Here is an 18,033-nt window from a genome sequence, read left to right on the forward strand (position 1 = left end):
CAGGAGCCAGTGTGGTGGCGCACACCTTTAATCCCAGCACCCTGGAGGCAGAGGCAGAGGCAGAGGCAGAGGCAGGCGGATCTCTGTAAGTTCAAGGCCAGCCTGATCCTACAAAAGTGAGTTCAGGAAAGCAAGGCTAAATAGGGAAACCCTGTCTTGAAAAAACAACAAACAAACAAACAAACAACAAACCCAGAATAAACAGGAATGACACATATGGAGATCCTAATTTTAAACAGGATGCTTCTGAGAACTCCTGGGTGAAGAAGAGCTGATGTTTAAACAAACCTCTGAAGGAGGGGGAAGCAAGGTCCATGCTCTCAATTGGGAGCCCTTAGGCCTGAGACAGGAATGTGGCACACTTTGCAGGAACAGCAGGGAAGCAAGTGTGTAGTGGCTCCGGCAGAGGTTGAGTGAGAGGGGACGGGAGGAAGAGTGGAGGGGCTAGGCAGGTCTTCCAGAATCTTCAAGGCTACATAAGATAACAAGCGAGCGTCGCGAGCAGATCAGGAACTTGTATCTACCGTAGGTACGCCATGCAACGCCCATGGCGACAGTCTCCAGAGCTTCCGGAAAACACTCAAAGTAGTCTCACACGACTAAGAACAAACGTGACTTTCCTTGTCCTTATAATTTCCTCCGCTACCCTGGCCCTGCAGGAAGAGGCGGGCACTGCCAGCTCGCTTTGCTGTTGCTATAACGACCTGGGGCGGGGGGGGGGGGGAGGGGAGCAGACTCCAGCGCAACTCTGCTGGCTGAGGGTGAAGCCCAAAGCTGTTGTTACAGGTAAGCCGGGAGGACACAGCGGGTGGCCAGAGCTCAGAAATGACCCCCCAGCCCTCTGCGCCCTGCCCCTCCAGAGTCCACAGAACTCTGCTCTGCTCTTTAGAAACAAAACACGGACAGGCTTGCAGATGTCTCTTTTCCTGGTCCACTTCAACCTCTCCTTAAATTCTGAAGTGTCGGGGACAGGAGTGGAATCTGTGACGACAGAGATGAAGCCGTAATACCGATCGACGCCATAGCGTCCCTGGAGTCTGTGCTGGGTTCTCTTACAGTTCTAGGTCCGGAACACGCTGTCACTTTTGCGCTAATAGGGCACCAATACACGTCCCTTGACTTGGGTTCACCTCTCACTTATTTTCCGTGTATGGGTGTTTTGCTTACTTGTATTACTGTGCGCAGTGCGTCGTGTGCCGCCATTGGGTTCCCTAGTACTGGAGTTTACACAGGTTGTGAGCTTGTTCTCTGGGTGCTGGGAACTGAAACGGGTCCTCTGCAAGAATGGTAAATGCTCGTAACCACTGAGCCATCCTCTCCTGCCCTGGTTTCTGCTTTTCGGGGATGTGGGGGTGGGGAGGTGGGGGGGGGGGCCTAGGGGGCGGGGTCTCACTCTGTAGTCCAAGCTGACCTCAAACTCATGGCGTTTCTTCTGCCTCAACTTTGCAGCAGTTATGACTACAGGTTGCACCACTACTCCCAGCATCCCTTTGTTCTTAGCTCAGGACCTCTACCATGTGCGGGTACTTGGGGCATCGAGAGACAGAAAAACACATGGTCCCTATCATGTCCATCATGGCCACTGAGAATGGTGGCTAGAGCAGGGGTACTTGCGGAAGGGAAAGGTACTACCAAGATTGGCCTTGAAACACACAGAGATACTGCAATGCAGATTGGGAACCCCAGTGTTCTGCCAGCACCAAAATCCTTCCATACCACTGCCCTTCACCGCCCACCAAGGCTCTCACTCCCCATCCAGGCCCTGCCAGGAATCTGGATTTCTACACAATGACTCAATTAAAGGAGAACTGACTGGGGAGGGGATGGAGAGATGGCTCAGCAGTTAAGAACACTGCCTGGCTGGGCGGTGGTGTGGTGGCGTACCACCTTTAATCCCAGCACTTGGGAGGCAGAGGCAGGTGGGTCACTGTGAGTTCGAGGCCAGCCTGGTCTACAAAGCGAGTCCAGGACAGTCAAGGCTACAGAGAGAAACCCTGTCTCGGAAAAACAAACAAACAAACAAACAAAACACTGCCTGCTCAGGCAGAGGACCATTGAGTTGGTTGCTCAGCTTACTCGAAGCCCTGGCTTTGATCACCCAATTCAAGGTCATCCTTTCGTATTGAGTGTGAGACCCTGGCTCAGAGAAGAAAAGTGATTATCAGCCACACTGTGAGTTTGAGTCTAACCTGTGCTACGTGAAACCCTATCAGAAACGGAGAGAGGCAGAGAGAGTGAATGAATAAATGAAGGAACGGGTGAACTTGAGTGTGGTGGTGAATGTCTGTTATCAGCACGCAGGAGGCAAGAAGAAGAACGTAATCCATGGAGACAGATGTAAGGACATGAATGGCCGGGCGTGGTGGCACAGCCTTTAGTCCCAGCACTCCGGAGGCAGAGGCAGGTGGATCTCTGTGAGTTCAAGGCCAGCCTGGTCTACAAAGCGAGTCCAGGACAGGCAGGGCTACACAGAGAAACCCTGTCTGGAAAAACCAAAAAGAGAGAGAGAGAGAGAGAGAGAGAGAGAGAGAGAGAGAGAGAGAGACAGACAGACAGACAGACAGAAAGACAGATAGAGACTGGAATCAGTCTCTTTAGTTTGTGGGGGCGAGGATCTCCCCAGATAAAAGGCAACCCCTGAGAGTCATCAGCCCCATCTACCTGGTAAGTAGGGATAAGTAGGGCCAAGGGGTAACGGTGCAGGCGCTGGACCAGGGATGTTTCTGGAGTTTGGGCAGAAGGCAGCTGTCTGCCTGACACCCTCTGATGGCCCTGGAGTAGTCCCAGCACTTGCCACCATGCGACCCTTCCCCCACAGCACTCCTCTGCCACCAAAGCCCATTCTGATGGGTCCTTCTAGTCACTAAGTGACCGTCATTTTTTCCCCAGGGGCACCTTCTCCCTGATGTCATCCCAAACCCTGAGTTCCTATTGGTCTCCCTGGGTTCCAAAGGAATTATGCCATCACATCCCCCCTAGATGGGGGTGGGGTGGAGTGGGGGCCCAAGAGAATGCAAGGGAGGGTCCTGAGTCAGTCCAGCACCCCAGGCTCCCCACTGAGGGCTGCTCACCTGCCCTGGGGGCTCAGAACACACATGACCTGCCCAACTGGAACTCAGGCAGGCACCTCCCCAGGAAGCCCCAGGATCTCAGGGATACACGGGACTCACTGAGCCCCTGATGCCCCTACCTCTTGCCAGCCCCCTCCAACACCACAGAAGCAGCCAGCATGCCAGTCACCAAGTGTCCAAGGAAATCACAGCCCCTGTGGAAAGGGTTTGACTGGAAAGCCCAGAAGAACGGACTGAGGCATCAAGTGTTTGCTGTGAATGGAGATCACTATACGGGCGAGTGGAAGGGCAACTTGAAACATGGTGAGCGGGGGACCCTCGGGATTAGCGGCAGGTGTGCGGTCAGACTGGGTGGGCAGTGCAAAACAAAACAAGAGCAGTGTACAGAGGCCAGTAAGAACATCAGTAGCACCGGGGTGGGGGGTGGGGGGGTGGGGGGAAAGGTGGGGGGTGGGGGGGTGGGGGGAAAGGTGGGGGGTCAGGGGGTGGGGGGGTGGTAGCTCACGCCTTTAATCCCAGTACTCGGGAGGCAGAAGCAGGGGGATCGCTGTGAGTTTGAGTCCAGCCTGGTCCACAAAGTGAGTCCAGTCCAGCACAGTCCAGCACAGTCATGGCTACACAGAGAAACCCTGTCTCAAAAAACAATAAACAAACAAATAAACAAAAAATAAAAAGAACATAAGTGGCAGCTGGGCGCGGTGGCACATGTCTTTAATCCCAGCACTCAGGAGGCAGAGGCAGGTTGGATTACTGTGAGTTCGAGGCCAGCCTGGTCTACAAAGTGAGTCCAGGACAGCCAAGGCTACACAGAGAAACTCCTCTGTCTCGAAAAACCAAAATAAGGAAAGAAAAGAAAAGAAAGAAAGAAAACAGCTTGCAGTAGGGTTTCTGGGCCTCATGCACTGCAGATGGTGGAGCGCAGGGTCTGGGCCTCAGGACACAGGCAGGACTTGTCCAACCCCAAGCTTCCATGCTTACTCCTGTGTGCCTGGGCTCAGGTCTGACCAGCAGGGGGCGAAGGGGTTCTGGTGATAGAGCGCAAATCCTGACTCCCAGGTAGGGGTTGGGGGTTAGGGTGTGGGGGTATATGGGGGTGTGTGGGGGGGTGCCTCTATTTAAAAACTTCTCTCACTGCAGCCTTACAATCCCAGACTTAGACATCCTCTTTTCCTGCCTTCCCGGTTAACTACACTAGACTCCATGAACCTGCACTATTAGAATCCCAGATCTAGGGCTGGAGAGATGGCTCAGAGGTTAAGAGTGCTGGTTAATCTTCCAAAGGTCCTGAGTTCAATTCCCAGCAACCACATGGTGCCTCACAACCATCCATAATGAGACCTGGTGCCCTATTCTGACCTGCTGGCTCACATGCAGGCCAAATATTGTATAAGTAATAAACAAATAAATATTAAAAAAAAAAAAAAAAGAATCCCAGCTCTAACAGCCACAGTCTGGAGGTAGTCTTCATCATACTCAGTTTCCTTATCTGATAAGTGGAAACACTATTTATAAAGATAAGAGTTGCGGGTGGGAAGGGGCAGCAAGAGGGCTCAGAGCGAAATTGTGCGGGCAGAGAATCTGCACGGTAGATGGTAGACTGCCATCACATTTCCCAAACGAGGCAACTGGGGTCCACAGAGGGAAGAAGTAACTACTTCAAGGGGGTAGTATTAGGATGTAAAGGGCACCAGAGAGAGGCAGGGCATGGTGGCGCTCGCCTTTAGTCCCAGCACCCGGGAGGCAGAGGCTGGTGGATCTCTGTAAGTTCAAGGCCAGCCTGGTCTACAAAGCGAGTCCAGAGCAACCAGGGTGACACAGAGAAACCTTGTCTCAAATGAAAAAAAAAAAAGCACCAGAGAGGAGAGGGAAGGGAGTAAAGGGAAGACAGTAGGGAGTGGGTGATGTTTGAGCTGCTGTGTGCAGAAAGGATGAGAATGCAGTGACCAGGCTGAACGGCAAGTCATCTCAAGTTTCAACCTTTAGTTGCAGAGTTAGAATGAGGTAGGTCTGTGTAGCTTGATTGACGGACAGACTAGAAGTCAACGTAGCTGGGGTGGAGAAAGTGGGCCAGAATTGGGCGTGGTTTTATTATGTACACCCTAAATCCCTGTTATTGGCTCAGGAGGCTGATGTAGGAAGATCAAGGCTGGGCTATGACCCTGTCTCAAACAAAATAAGTGCAGGGTGTGTGGGGGCGAGGGGAGAGCCAGGTGTATTCCTGTAGTCCCAAGTACTTGGAAGGCAATGTAGGGAGGTCAGGAGTTCAAGTCCAGCTTCAGCTGCATAGAGAGTTCAAGGCCAGCCTGAGCTACTTGAGACCTTATCTCAAAACAAAATTTAAAAAGAAAGAAAGAAAGTAGTGGCCAGCTGTGTTGACTTATACCTTTAGTCCCAATACTCCAGAGGCTGAGGCGGTTGAGCTCTGTGAATTCAAGGCCAGGCTGGTCTACATGGGGAATTCCAGGCCAGCTTAAGGCCCTGTCTCAAAAACAATGCCAAGGAGAGATGGCTCAGATGTTAAGAGCATTGCTTGCTCTTCCAGAAGTCCTGAGTTCAATTCCTAACAACCACATGGCAGCTCTCAACCATCACAACACACAAGTGTGATCTGGTGCCCTCTTCTGGCCTGAAGTTGTACATGCAGGCAAAATATTGTATATATAATAAATAAATAAATCTTTTAAAATGATTCATTTTGCCAGAAGTGGTGGCACACAGCTTTAGTCCCAGCACTCGGGAGGCAGAGACAGGCAGATCGCTGTGAGTTTGAGGCCAGCCTGGTCTAGGACAGACAAGGCTACACAGAGAAACCCTTTCTTGAAAAACTGACCAACTAACCAACAAACAGCAAAACAGAGCTCGAGAGAGAAAACACTCAGATGCCAAATGCACTGTGCCTCATGGACCATGGCAAGCCTAATCTGTCTGTCTGTCTGTCTTGTCTTTATTTTTCTTAACATTTATTTTATGGGTTGGAGAGATGGCTCAGAGGTTAAGAGCACTGACTGTTCTTCCAGAGGTCTTGAGTTCAATTCCCAGCAACCACATGGTGGCTGACAACCATCTATAATGTGATCTGATGCCCACTTCTGGCCTGCAGGTGTACATGCAGACAGAGCACTGTATACATTAAAAAACAAATTTATTTTATGTGCATGAATGTTTTGCCTCAATGTATGTATACGCACTGTGGGAGTGCCTGGTGCCCTTGAAGATCAGAAGTGGGCATCAGACCTCAGTGGAACAGAGCCAAGGTCCTCTGCAAAGGCAGTGCGTGCTCTCAACAACTGAGCCATCTCTCCAGCCCTAGGCTTTGTGTCTCTCTATTGCAGGACAAACACTGTTGAAAAGGGGACAGGCAAAAAAGAAAAAAAAGAAAAAAGAAAAGAAAAGGGGACATGCTAGTGAGCTGTGTGTGTCAAGCTTGTGCTGGATGAAGGGTGAGTCTGCCCTTGTCAGGGGCAGCCTAGATCACAGTTTTCTCTCCCAGCGTGAATTTCACAGTATTTAAATATTGTTAGGCAAATGAGATATGACTGAAGTCTTATCTACTCTAGATTAAAAACCTAAGGGTTGGGCTGGAGAGATAGCTCCACAGTTAAGAATAAGAACTTCTTGATGTGGACCCCTTTAAGGCCTGCACTCAGGACACTGAGGTAGGACGATCTCTGAGCTGGACACCAGTCTGATTTATACGACAAGTTTTAGGCAAGTTTGAGATGTCATTTCAAAACCAAAAAGCAAAGCAAACAAAGAAGCCGAGAACCTGGGTTCTGTTCCCAGAGACCACATCCAGTGGCTATCTCCTAGAACGTCAGCTTCCCGGAGTTATAACGCCCTCTTTTGGCCTCTGTAGGTACTACATTCACATGGCATAGTCTCATAGACACATAAACAAAAATAAGAGGCAGGGCTTGGTGGCGCTTGCCTTTAATCCCAGCACTTGGGAGGCAGACGCAGGCTGGTCACTGTGAGTTTGAGGCCAGCCTGGTCTACAAAGCGAGTCTAAGAAAGCCAAGGCTACACAGAGAAACCCTGTCTCGAAAAAAAAATCAAAATAAATAAATAAGCAAAAATACAAATTTAAAACATTCTTTTATGAGCAAATAAAATTTAGGAGCTGGAAAGATGACTCAGAGGTTAAGAGCACTGGCTGCTCTTCTAGAGGTCTTGAGTTCAATTCCCAGCAACCACATGGTGAGTCATAACCATCTGTAATGAGATCTGGTGCCCTCTTCTAGTGGGCAGGCACACATGCAGGTAGAATATTGTATACATAATAAATAAATGCATCTTTTTAAAAAAATAGTTTTATTTTATGTGCATTGGTTATGTAGGTGTCAGATCTCTTGGAACAGGAGTTACAGTTGTGAGCCACCATGTGGTTGCTGGGAATTGAACGCAGGTCCTTTGGAAGAGCAGATATAACTCTTAACCATTGAGCCATCTCTCCAGCCCAAATAAATGAATCTTAAACAACACCAAATAAAATTTAAAATACAAGGGCTGGGAATGTAGCTCAGAGATTGTCTTATTTAGGTTTCTATTGTTATAAAACACTAAGTCCAAAAGCAACTCGGAGAGGAAAGGCTTTAATTCTGGCCTCCACTTCCACATCACGGTCCATCGTCAGAGAAAGTTAGGGCAGGAACTCAAGGCAGGAACCTGGAGGCAGGAGCTGATACAGGAGGCCATGGGGGAGTGCTGCTGACTGGCTTACCCACCCTGTTTGCTTGCTTGCTTTTTAAAGATTCATTTATTTTAGCTGGGTGTGTTGGTGCACACCTGTAATGCCACGACTCAGGGAGGCAGAGGCAGGTGGATCTCTTGTGAGTACTGAGGCCAGCCTGGTCTACAAAGTGAGTCAAGAACAGCCAGGGCTACACAGAGAAACCCGGACTTGGAAAAACCAAAACCAAAACAAAACAAAACCAAAAACCAAAACCAAAAAACAAAACAAAACAAAACAACCCAAAGACATTGCCTGGCTGGACCCCTTCCCGCCTCTGCTGAAGGTTTGCTGTATCTCTCTGGCTGTTAGACAGCGGGCAGGAGAATCACTGTTGTTAGACACGGGACTTTCCTTTCTTCTGCATGCTTACACTCTAAAGATGAGGGACAGTCTCTGTTCCAGTTCTGAAGAAGTTGGAGGTCCCTGAGGTCTGTACTGGCATGTGGCTGCCAGTTTCACCGTGGCAATCATCTGTGGTGTTGGCCCCTCCCCCGTGTGTCACCAGGGAAAGGAACACAGGTCTGGAAGAAGAGTGGCGCGATCTATGAAGGGGACTGGAAGCATGGCAAGCGAGAGGGCTATGGCACCCTCAGTCAACCTGACCCAGAGACTGGAAAGTACAGGAGGGTGTACTCAGGCTGGTGGAAAGGCGATAAGAAATCGGTGAGTGGTTCCCAGCATGCCTTGCTTGTAGGGAGAGGCTGAGAGGCAGGGTGTGTGTGTGTGTGTGTGTGTGTGTGTGTGTGTGTGTGTGTGTGTACCGGGGAGGGAGAGGGGGGGACCTGAGCCAGTCCTTTGGTGGGTGGGAGAAGGAAGGGGTGGGAGGGGCGTTTCTAGTGCTTCTCAAAACAAAACCAAGAAAACAGGAAGCAAGAGAAGTGGGGGGCCCCAGGAAGGAACCCTTGAAAAAACCTCTAGGGCTACAAGGAGGCAGCAGGCAAGGTCCCCTCCACCCTCTTCCCCCTCACTTCCTGGCTTTCTTCTCCCTGGTACCCCATTCTGAGAATCCTCCTTCTGTTGGCCTGAGTCAGAAGGGAGGCTCGGAGGCAGGGCGTGGGGGTGCAAAACCATAATCTCAGCATTCTGAAAGGGGAGGCAGGGTGATAGCGAGTTTGTGGCCAGCCTGGGCTATAAGCCATGGAGCCTGATAATAGCAACAGTGTTGCTCCTGAGCAGTTACTATGTGGTACTTGAGTTGACACTTCTAATAGCCTTGTCATCCTTTGTATTCTGTTTTTACTAAGGAACAAGCTCAGAGAGGTGAAGTTCCCTAGTCTGGGGCTGGTGACACAGCTAGCCAATTGCAGAGCCCAAGATTTTGTGTTCCTTTGCTTCTGGTGAGAAGACAGAGCCTAAAACAAATGGTTTGCAGCCTGTTATCCCAGCAGAGGCAGGCAGATCTCTGTGAGTTTGAGGCCAACCTGGTCTACAAAGCAAGTCCAGGACAGCCAAGGCTACACAAGGAAACCCTGTCTTGAAAAATCAATCAAACAAACAATTCCCATTTCATGTTGAGTTAACAGTGGTTTCCTGCAGCTGAAAGATCATGCAATCTAACCTAGACTACAGGGCAGGAGGTCATAGCAAAGAAGTGAGGACCTAGCCAGGCAAACATGTCAAAGGAGGGAGGAAATAATAAAGATGTCAAACACCAGGTCTTGTCTGCCCTGAGGAGGGAAGAGAGAAACGAAAAGTGGCATCAGGGTTTTGGAGGTACAGACTTAGGCCACTTACCCCAGCCACTTTGAGTTGCGATCGCCAGTAGTCTCTGATTTCCTACGCTTTGTCTCCGAATGTCGCTCGTAATGTTTCTAAATAGACTGTTGTGTGAGGCCACCAAATGCAATCAGAGTTGCATGGGTGAACCTATGGGCTATAAAATATCCATCTTGTGGCGGTATAGAGGTTGTGCGGAAGTGGGACCAGAGAGAAGGGAACCAGGTGTGAAGGCGGTGACTATGCAAGCTAGAATTCTTTTCACCTCTGCTTGGAACGCCCGCCGCGGGCTACAGAAGGAAGCTCAAGTGTGAGCCTTGGGTAACCTGACAGTTGGTGGGACATCTTCCTGCTTTCAGGGCTATGGGATCCAGTTTTTCGGACCCAAGGAATACTACGAGGGTGAGTGGTGTGGCAACCAGCGCAGCGGGTGGGGACGCATGTACTACCACGACGGAAACATCTACGAGGGCCAGTGGAAGAACGACAAGGCCGACGGGGAGGGCATGTTGCGGCTGAGTGAGTGTCCCCATCTCGTCTCATGAAACCACGCCCCAACGCCTTCTGGCCCCGCCCAGTCCCGGCACTATCTCTCTCTAGACTCCCTGCCCCACAAGCCACGCCCCATAATACCAGTCTGGTTGGCCCAGAAAGAGTGAGATTTCGATTTCCAATGAGATCCAAGTAAACCGAGGCCCTGGGTCAGCTGGGAGGGCGTAGGCGGTCTGTCTGTCTGTCTGTCTTGTAGCCCCTATACTCCTTAGCTCCGAGCCAGCCTTCAGTGAGCCTCCACTGTGCATAGCCTGGATTTAGTGAGCGCTTGCTGAGCAGAACAAAATGTTGTAGGCGCTTCATTTCTCATGGCCTGAACTCTGAGCAAGCTTGCACGAATTCAGAGCCTGGCATAAGAAGGTATTAGTTCTAGGACCCCTAGGCAATTAGCTTGAACCGTGCTGCGGTTTCCTCGCGGTTAACACTTGACTGCATTTTTTTAAATCGACGAGAGGACCTGTGAGATGGCTCAGGTGGTAACGTGCTTCCCCTCAGGTATGATCATCTGCTTTTGCTCCTGGGTCCCACAAGGTGGGAGGAAAGAACTGATTCCCCAGGGTTGTCCTCCTGTCACTACGTGCTTGTCACACATGCGCCGTGGCATGCAAGGGCCTGCACATAACATAAACGCACTAAAAGAAACACAAATGGGAGGGGAGCATGGTCCCTAACACCTGGGATCAGCAGCACGGTGTCAACTTAGAGACCAGCCTGCGCTAGCTAGGTAGTGAAATGCTGCCTCAAAAAATAAAACTTAGAAGCCGGCCGTGGTGACGCACGCCTTTAATACAGCAATCCGGAGGCAGAGGCAGGTGGATCTTTGTGAATTCAAGGTTAGCCTGGTCTACAAAATCGAGTCCAGGATAGCCAGGGCTACACAGAGAAACCCTGTCTAGAAAAAAAAAAGCCAAATAAAATACAACTTATGTGGATTTAATCACAGTACTTGGGAAACAGAGGCAGGTAAAGCTCTGAATTCTTGGTCTACATCTGGAGTTTCAGCCCAAAGCCTCAGGGTGTAGAACACTCCCTAGGCAGCCAGGCGTGGTGGCGCACGCCTTTAATCCCAGCACTCAGGAGGCAGAGGCAGATGGATCTCTGTGAGTTAGAGGGCAGCCTGGTCTACAGAGCTAGTCCAGGACAGCCAAGGCTACACAGAGAGACTCTGTCTCGAAAAACAAAACAAAAAACAAACAAACACCCAACCCACTGGCTTGGCATGCTCAAAGCCCCTAGCATTGCAGAACAAAACAAAGTAACAAAAGCAACAGCGAAAGCTCACCACAAACGAGCTAGAGCTGTAGCCGAGAGGCAGAGCTGAGTGTGCGCATGCGCCAGTTTCTGTCTCTACCATCAAAAAGACCAGCCTCAAATTCAGAGATCTGCCCAAGTGCTGGGATTAAAGGCGTTCGCCGCCGTCATGACTAGCAAAATAAAAATCTCTTGAAGTGGTTGAAGTTAAGTGACGTTTATGTGTAGCTGGGCACTGCACCTCCTGCTTTGTGCTTAAACTCTCAGATAGCTAGCACACAACTTAATAATCAGTAGCTGCGACTGGTGAGGCCCAGCCTGATAGTCTGGGCCGCTTTCCCGTGCGCAGCAGCCATGCTTTCTCGTCCTTTCTCTAGAGAACGGGAACCGATTTGAGGGTAGCTGGGAGAGAGGCATGAAGAACGGCCATGGGCGTTTCTTTCACCTGGACCATGGTCAGCTGTTTGAAGGCTTCTGGGTGGACGATGTGGCCAAATGTGGCACCATGATCGACTTTGGCCGTGATGAGGCCCCTGAGCCCACCCAGTTCCCCATTCCTAAGGTGGGTGGTCCTCCTGGGGCCCTAAAACTGGGAGAGACAGAAACCAGCATCGGTAGTCCCATGTGTCTAGGGACTGCAGATGAGGCTTTTGTTTTCAAGCCGAGCATCTCTAGCAAGGCAGCCTGGGGCCTTCCATGCTCCTTAAACCAACCGACCGGTCCCCCTCCCCCCTGCATCCCTGCAGGTGGAGATTCTAGACCCAGACGGCGTGCTGAAGGAAGCCATGGCTAAACTGATGAATTCCAAGGAAGAAGACAGCTGATGCCAGATGAGGGGACACAGCTGGCTTGCCACCTCTGATGCGGCTGAGGCCGCTCTGGGTCCCTGAGCAATGCTCACATCTCCTCTTATCACTAAAGGGCTCAGGGCAGGACCAGAGAGGGTAAGGTTCTTGCCTCCTGCAGTCCAGCTTTTCCTGCTTGGTCACTCCTCTTTGAAACACATCTTTCTAGAAGAAGCAAGTGCATTCCAGTCCTGTCCAGCGCTCTTCAGTTGCATTCATAGCCTCCTCAGGTGGTACGTGCCTTCTAAAGGGCCTTGAGTAAGGCTGTGGGCCCTTGGCCTGCACGGACCCAACTGTTGGTGGGGGCCTCGTCCTGGGGTGTCCGTGAGGCTTTGGGGAAAAGGGTGCTGGTGGTTGTGTTTCTGATCCTAGCTCCAGCATCATCCCCAGTTGTGCAGACAGTGCACCGAGGATCAGGAGGAACCCTGGCCCCTGTCACCAAACTGCTCAGACCGGTGCAGCTCCGGTGAGAGGAGCAAGCAGCGACTCTGGGCACACCCTTGGATCCCTCCGAGGGCACCCCATTCCTCCAGACACTAGGTTATTCTTTGCCAGTGGAAGTGGGGTATTGCTTCTCCCTGGCTGGCCTTCGGGACCCACTTTGTTTAAAGCGTTTCTTTGCCCTATGGTGTTATATCAGAGTGCATGAAAATAAAGAACATGGTGGCCTTAATCCAAGGGCCTATGGCGTAAGCAGGGTGGGAGGGGTCTGAGGGAGGGGAGAGGCAGCCTCACCCTCTGTGTGGGTTTCTCCCAAGGTGTAGGGGTGTGTGTGTGTGTGTATACACATGTGTGTCAGGGGGAGTTGAGGGTACGAGACAGGAAGTAAGGAAGTGGGCTTCGGTTCTTCTGCCCCTGAGCTAGCCCAGGGAGGGGAGGGAGCCTGCGCTTTGCCGCAGCGGCCACCAAGATCTGAGATTAAAGCAGGTCCTCACCTCCTTAGCCTAACACAAGAATCCCGAGGAAGCTTTCAAACTGTGAGCACCCAGGGCAGTCATGCTAGCCCGTGCCTTAAATACAGGCACCCCAGAAGCAGAAGCCAGCGCACGTAGGTCTCCGAGTTCGAGGTCAGCCTTGTCTACAGACTGAGTTCCAGGACAGGCAGAGCTACACAGAGAAACCCTATCTGGGAGTTGGAGCAGAGACAACAGCTTAAAACCACCTAGGATTCCTGTTCTTCCCGAGCTACTTGGGGGCACATTTGCTAACACCTGGAGATACTTCCGGTTGTCATGATGGATGGGGGAGGGGGGAGGCGGATGTTGCCAAACATGCTATAATGCTTTTTTTATTTTTTTTTTGTTTTGAGACAGGATCTCAGTATGTACTTCTGGCTGTCCTGGAGCTCACTATGCAGACCAGGCTGGTCTCAAAACTCGAGGAGATCTGCCTGTCTTTGCTTCCCAGGGATTAAAAGCTCAACACTCTGCAATGGAAACGGGCCACCAAATGATGCGGCTCAAAATCTGTCCATAAAGCTCTCGGCAAAGGCCCCAACTTAGTGAGGCATGGTGGCTCACACCTATAATCCCAGCTTTCTGGAGATGGAAGGATGAAAATCAGAAGGGTTTGACACCAGCCTGGTCTCAGAGTCCAAGGGACAGCCTCAACAAAACAAGAGAGCGCACACTGACATCATGAGCTTTTCTTTGCCCCTACATTCTAAGTATGACAACCTGCTTCAGGGTGTGTGGTACTGTCTGTACTTGACTCCAAGATGGAGGGCCGACATAGCTACAGGTGCTAAGGGTTTACTCTGCCCTAGGCCTTGTGTGGACAGCTTCAGTTGCCTCTCCTGTGCCTCCATAGCCTGTGAAGTGGCCTGCTGTTCTCTGTGCTGTTTTAAAGGGAACTGGTTCATAAGTCCCCCAAGCTAATACCCGGCCTAACCTTAGGTCTATATGTTCTTTTAAATTATTTCTATTTTGAGTGTTTGGGTGTTTTGCCAGCATGCATATGTCTGTGTATCATATGCATGCCTGGAGTCCACGAAAGAGTGAGATGCCACATGGGTGTAGGGAATTGAACCAGGACCCTCTGGCTGAGCAGCAAGTGCTCTTAGCCACTGAGCCATCTCTCCAGCCTGGATTTCTATATTAAGGAGTGGGAGTGTATCCATGGATACTTACTAAGTGCAGCGGTGCGCACCTTTTGTTTTTTTGGGTTTTTTTTTCCCTTTTTTAAAAAAAAGATTTATTTATTATATATACAGCATTTTGCCTGCATGTGAGCCTGCACACCAGAAGAGGGCACCAGATTTCACTATAGATGGTTATAAGCCCCAGTATAGTTGCTGGAAACTGAACTCAGGACCTCTGGAAGAGAAGGCAGTCCTCTTAACTTCTGGGCCATCTCTCCAGCTCAGCCTGGTGACTCAATCCAGACAAAACAATTAAGACTTCAGAATCATTGCCCAGGATTAATTCCAACAGGGTCATGGGCTTCTACAGAAGCCGGAAGGTGGTTTGACACGTGACTGGTATCAAGGCTTCTCTGGGAGCAGAGGCTGCACCTACTTAGTGATTTTCAGAGGATCGTGGTACATAAGGTGCTGGGATGCAGGGTGGATGGAAAGTGATGGGGCCAGGACAAGAGTTAGGCCCCTAAACTACTTTATGGGGTCTAGGGGTATAGCACAGTGAGGGTGCTTGCTTACTATTCATGACGCACCCTAGGTTTGATTCTGAGCACCATTATAAAGAAAGCCCCCCCCCCCCAAAAAAAAAACACTTTATGGATTGGGGTTCTGGGATGGACAGATAGATCAAACTGAAGGACTATGGGAGTCAGGTAAGTAATGTTTTTGTTTTGTTTTGAATTATATTTACTGTATGTGACTCTGTGTATGCATTTGGGTACGAGGTCCATGTTGTACACATAGAGGATAAAGGACAACTGGTAAGAAAAGACTCCTCCTGTCACGGAGGTTCTGGGAAACCAGGCAGTATCAAACTTCAGGGCAGATTCCTCTTGTTTTATTTTTGTTTTTACACAGACAGGGTTTTTCTGGGTGGCCCTGGCTGTCCTAGAATCCACTCGGTAGATCAGGCTGGCCTCAAACTCAGAGATCCACCTGCCTCTGCCTCCTCAGTGCTGGGATTAAAGGCGTGCACTGCCACTGCCACCACCACCACCACCACCACCACCACAGCTGCAGCCAGGCTTTGAGGCAGATGCCTTTGTCTGCTGAGCCGTCTGGATAACTCAGGGGAAGTGTAATATTAAAAGTGGCCTGGTGGGAAGCTGGAGGGAGTGGTGGGAACTCTAGCAAAGACAGGCCCGGGGTACCTGCTCACTGGAGCTCTGCAAGGTAGGTCCAGCGCCCCTGGGCCTTCTCATTCTTCCAACAATGCCAGAGTCTGCCCGGGGAAGATTCTTCCTAGGCCCTGGGCTCTGAGCCACCTTCCAGGTTTGAGTCCTGGCAAGTTCCTTGTGATAGTTAATTTTCACTGTCAACTTGAGTGGATTAGGAAAAGCCCCCGGGGATTAATAAAGCACCTCTGGGACCGTGTGTGCATTTCCAAAGGCGATTAGCGCACATGGCCCCTGACCTAATCAATGGCAGGGAGTCATTCCTCTATGGCTCACAAAGCAGCATTATTGGGAGGTGGTGAAACACGGGCAACCGGGCTTAACAGGAAGGCCCACTGGATGCAAATCCTGGAAGGCAGTCTCTTGCTGTGGTTACTTCCCACACCCCCTTGTTTGACTGATGTTTCTGCCCCATCCTCTCCATCACCATGGACTGTCATCTCATCTCTCAGACCCCTAATGGAGATAAATCCATCTAAGTTGCTTTTTTTTTTTTTTTTTGCTTATCTGGTCATGTGACACAATGGTCCGTTATATTAACTTTCTTGAGTATCGGATTTTCTCTCCCGCCCAGGGATGATTAACATATTCTAAGAACGCACACTGAGGGTCAGATGAGCAGTGCACAGTACTTAGAGCATCGTAATGGTTAACTAGTCTTTGCTGTTTCAGGTGGATTGACATAACCTCACAGACTCTTCCTACCAATCTGATTATAACCAGGGGGGAAAATCATGAGAAGCTAAACAAGGCATTCTGTAAAACCCCAGGTCTGGGTGCTTAAAAAAAAAACAAAAAAGCCCGGCGGCAGTGGCGCACGCCTTTAATCCCAGCACTCGGGAGGCAGAGGCACGTGGATCGCTGTGAGTTCGAGGCCAGTCTGGTCTGCAAAGCGAGTCCAGGACAGCCAAGGCTACACAGAGAGACCCTGTCTCAAAAAACCAAAAAACAAAAACAAAAACAAAATTGTTGAAGTTGTATCTGGGCTGGTCAGATGGCTCAGTGATGAAAGCACTGGCTTCTGTCCTGGAAGACCAGAGTCGTTCCCAGCACTTACACGAAGGCTGGCAACTAGAAATGCAGCTCTCAGGCGACCAGGACACCCTCCTCTGGCAGTCACAGGCACCAGGCGTACGTGTGGCACACATCTGTAATACAGGCAGGCACTCACACACGCACATCTTTTTAAAATGCTAATGTTGGGGGGGTGGGGTGGGGATGGTAGCTCGGTTCACAGAGAGCCTGAGCAGCAGCCACCAGGCTCAGGATTGGTTGGTCCCCAGCTCTGCAAGACACCTGGTATGTACCTCTGAGTCCTAGAATTTGGGAGATGGACGAGTATCAGTTGCTCCAGGTAATCCTCCACCACAAAGCAAGTTTAAGGCTAGCCTGAGTATCAGTTGCTCCAGGTAATCCTCCACCACAAAGCAAGTTTAAGGCTAGCCTGGGGTACATGCAGCCAACTTTAAATAAAACCCCCCAAAAGTTCATACTTGAAAACACAAAAGCCACACGACTGGTCCAAATTAAATGAGGCAATATGGGACAAGCCGTTACTACAAATGGAGCGGAGAGAAAAGGACCGCTGGAGAGGACAGGCAGGAAACCGTACAGGAGTTATCAGGCGGGAACTGCCATGTACCGAAACCCAACTGCCTGGTTTAGGGCTGAGGATTTAGCCAGAGCAGAGCCCGTGCAACGCTCAGAAGCAGCCCCGGATTTAACCCCTAGCATCCCATAAAGTGGACGTGTGTCACACACTTGTTGGTTCTAGCACTTAGGAGGCGGATGGATAGTCCTGAGAGACCAAGGCCAGCCTGGGCTACGTAAAAGCCTGTTCTCAGGTTTGTTTGCTTTGTTCTGGATTTGATCAGTGAGTTATGGGTATGTGAGGGAGTGTCCTTGCTTTCAGAAGGTCACATTTAAGCTAACGAGGGTATCTTTGTGTCCATGTAAGCGTATGTCATGTGTGCTGGGGGCCCAGTGACACCAGAAAAGGCTGTCAGGTCCCCGGGAGCCGGAATTACAAGCAGTTGTGAGGTGCCTTAGGTGGGTGCTAGAAACTGAACTCGGGTCTTCTAGAACAGCAAGCACCCTTAACCACTGAGCTCTCTCTGGTCTCGGGAGTCTTTCTTTTTTTCCCCTTCTTTTTCGAGACAGGGTTTCTCTGTATGGTCTTGGCTTTCCTGGACTCATTTGGTAGACCAAGCTGGCCTTGAATTTAGAGGGATGATCCTGCCTCTTGTCTCCCAGACTGCTGGGATTACAGGTGTGCACCACCAAGCCCTGGCACCTGAGTCTTTTTAGTAAGGATTTTAGGTATATGTGTTTGTGAATCTATGTATATATGTGCAGTACCTTAGAGGCCAGAGGATGGCAGTTAAAGACTGCTATGGCTACTGGGAACTGAACTCGGGATCTCTGGAAGAGCAGTACGTGCTCTTAACCACTGAGCCATCTCTCTAGTCCCAATATAGCATTCTTTAAAAATTTAAGCAGGGCATGGTGGTGCACGCCTTTAATCCCAGCATTCAGGAGGCAGAGGCAGGTGGAT

General features: G+C 50.4%; 1 protein-coding gene across 4 annotated transcripts; it reads left to right on the forward strand.

Moving 5' to 3' along the window:
* The first annotated feature begins 719 nt into the window (after positions 1-719).
* On the forward strand, positions 720-12,840 carry MORN3 (MORN repeat containing 3). Of its 4 annotated transcripts, none has more exons than XM_084762729.1 (7): positions 720-786; positions 2,295-2,425; positions 3,201-3,374; positions 8,309-8,466; positions 9,879-10,038; positions 11,700-11,884; positions 12,069-12,840. In XM_084762729.1, exons 3-7 carry the CDS (start codon positions 3,230-3,232, stop codon positions 12,144-12,146), a joined length of 726 nt encoding a protein of 241 aa, XP_084618855.1. In that variant the 5' UTR covers positions 720-786; positions 2,295-2,425; positions 3,201-3,229; the 3' UTR covers positions 12,147-12,840. The 4 variants fall into 4 exon arrangements, with proteins under 4 accessions (XP_084618855.1, XP_084618854.1, XP_084618856.1 ...); XM_084762728.1 differs by having other exon boundaries at positions 2,295-2,414; XM_084762730.1 differs by having other exon boundaries at positions 2,295-2,400.
* The last annotated feature ends 5,193 nt before the right edge of the window (positions 12,841-18,033 follow it).

The sequence above is a fragment of the Acomys minous genome, assembly GCF_964271855.1.
Source record: "Acomys minous genome assembly, chromosome: 16".
Taxonomy (NCBI): Eukaryota; Metazoa; Chordata; class Mammalia; order Rodentia; family Muridae; genus Acomys; species Acomys minous.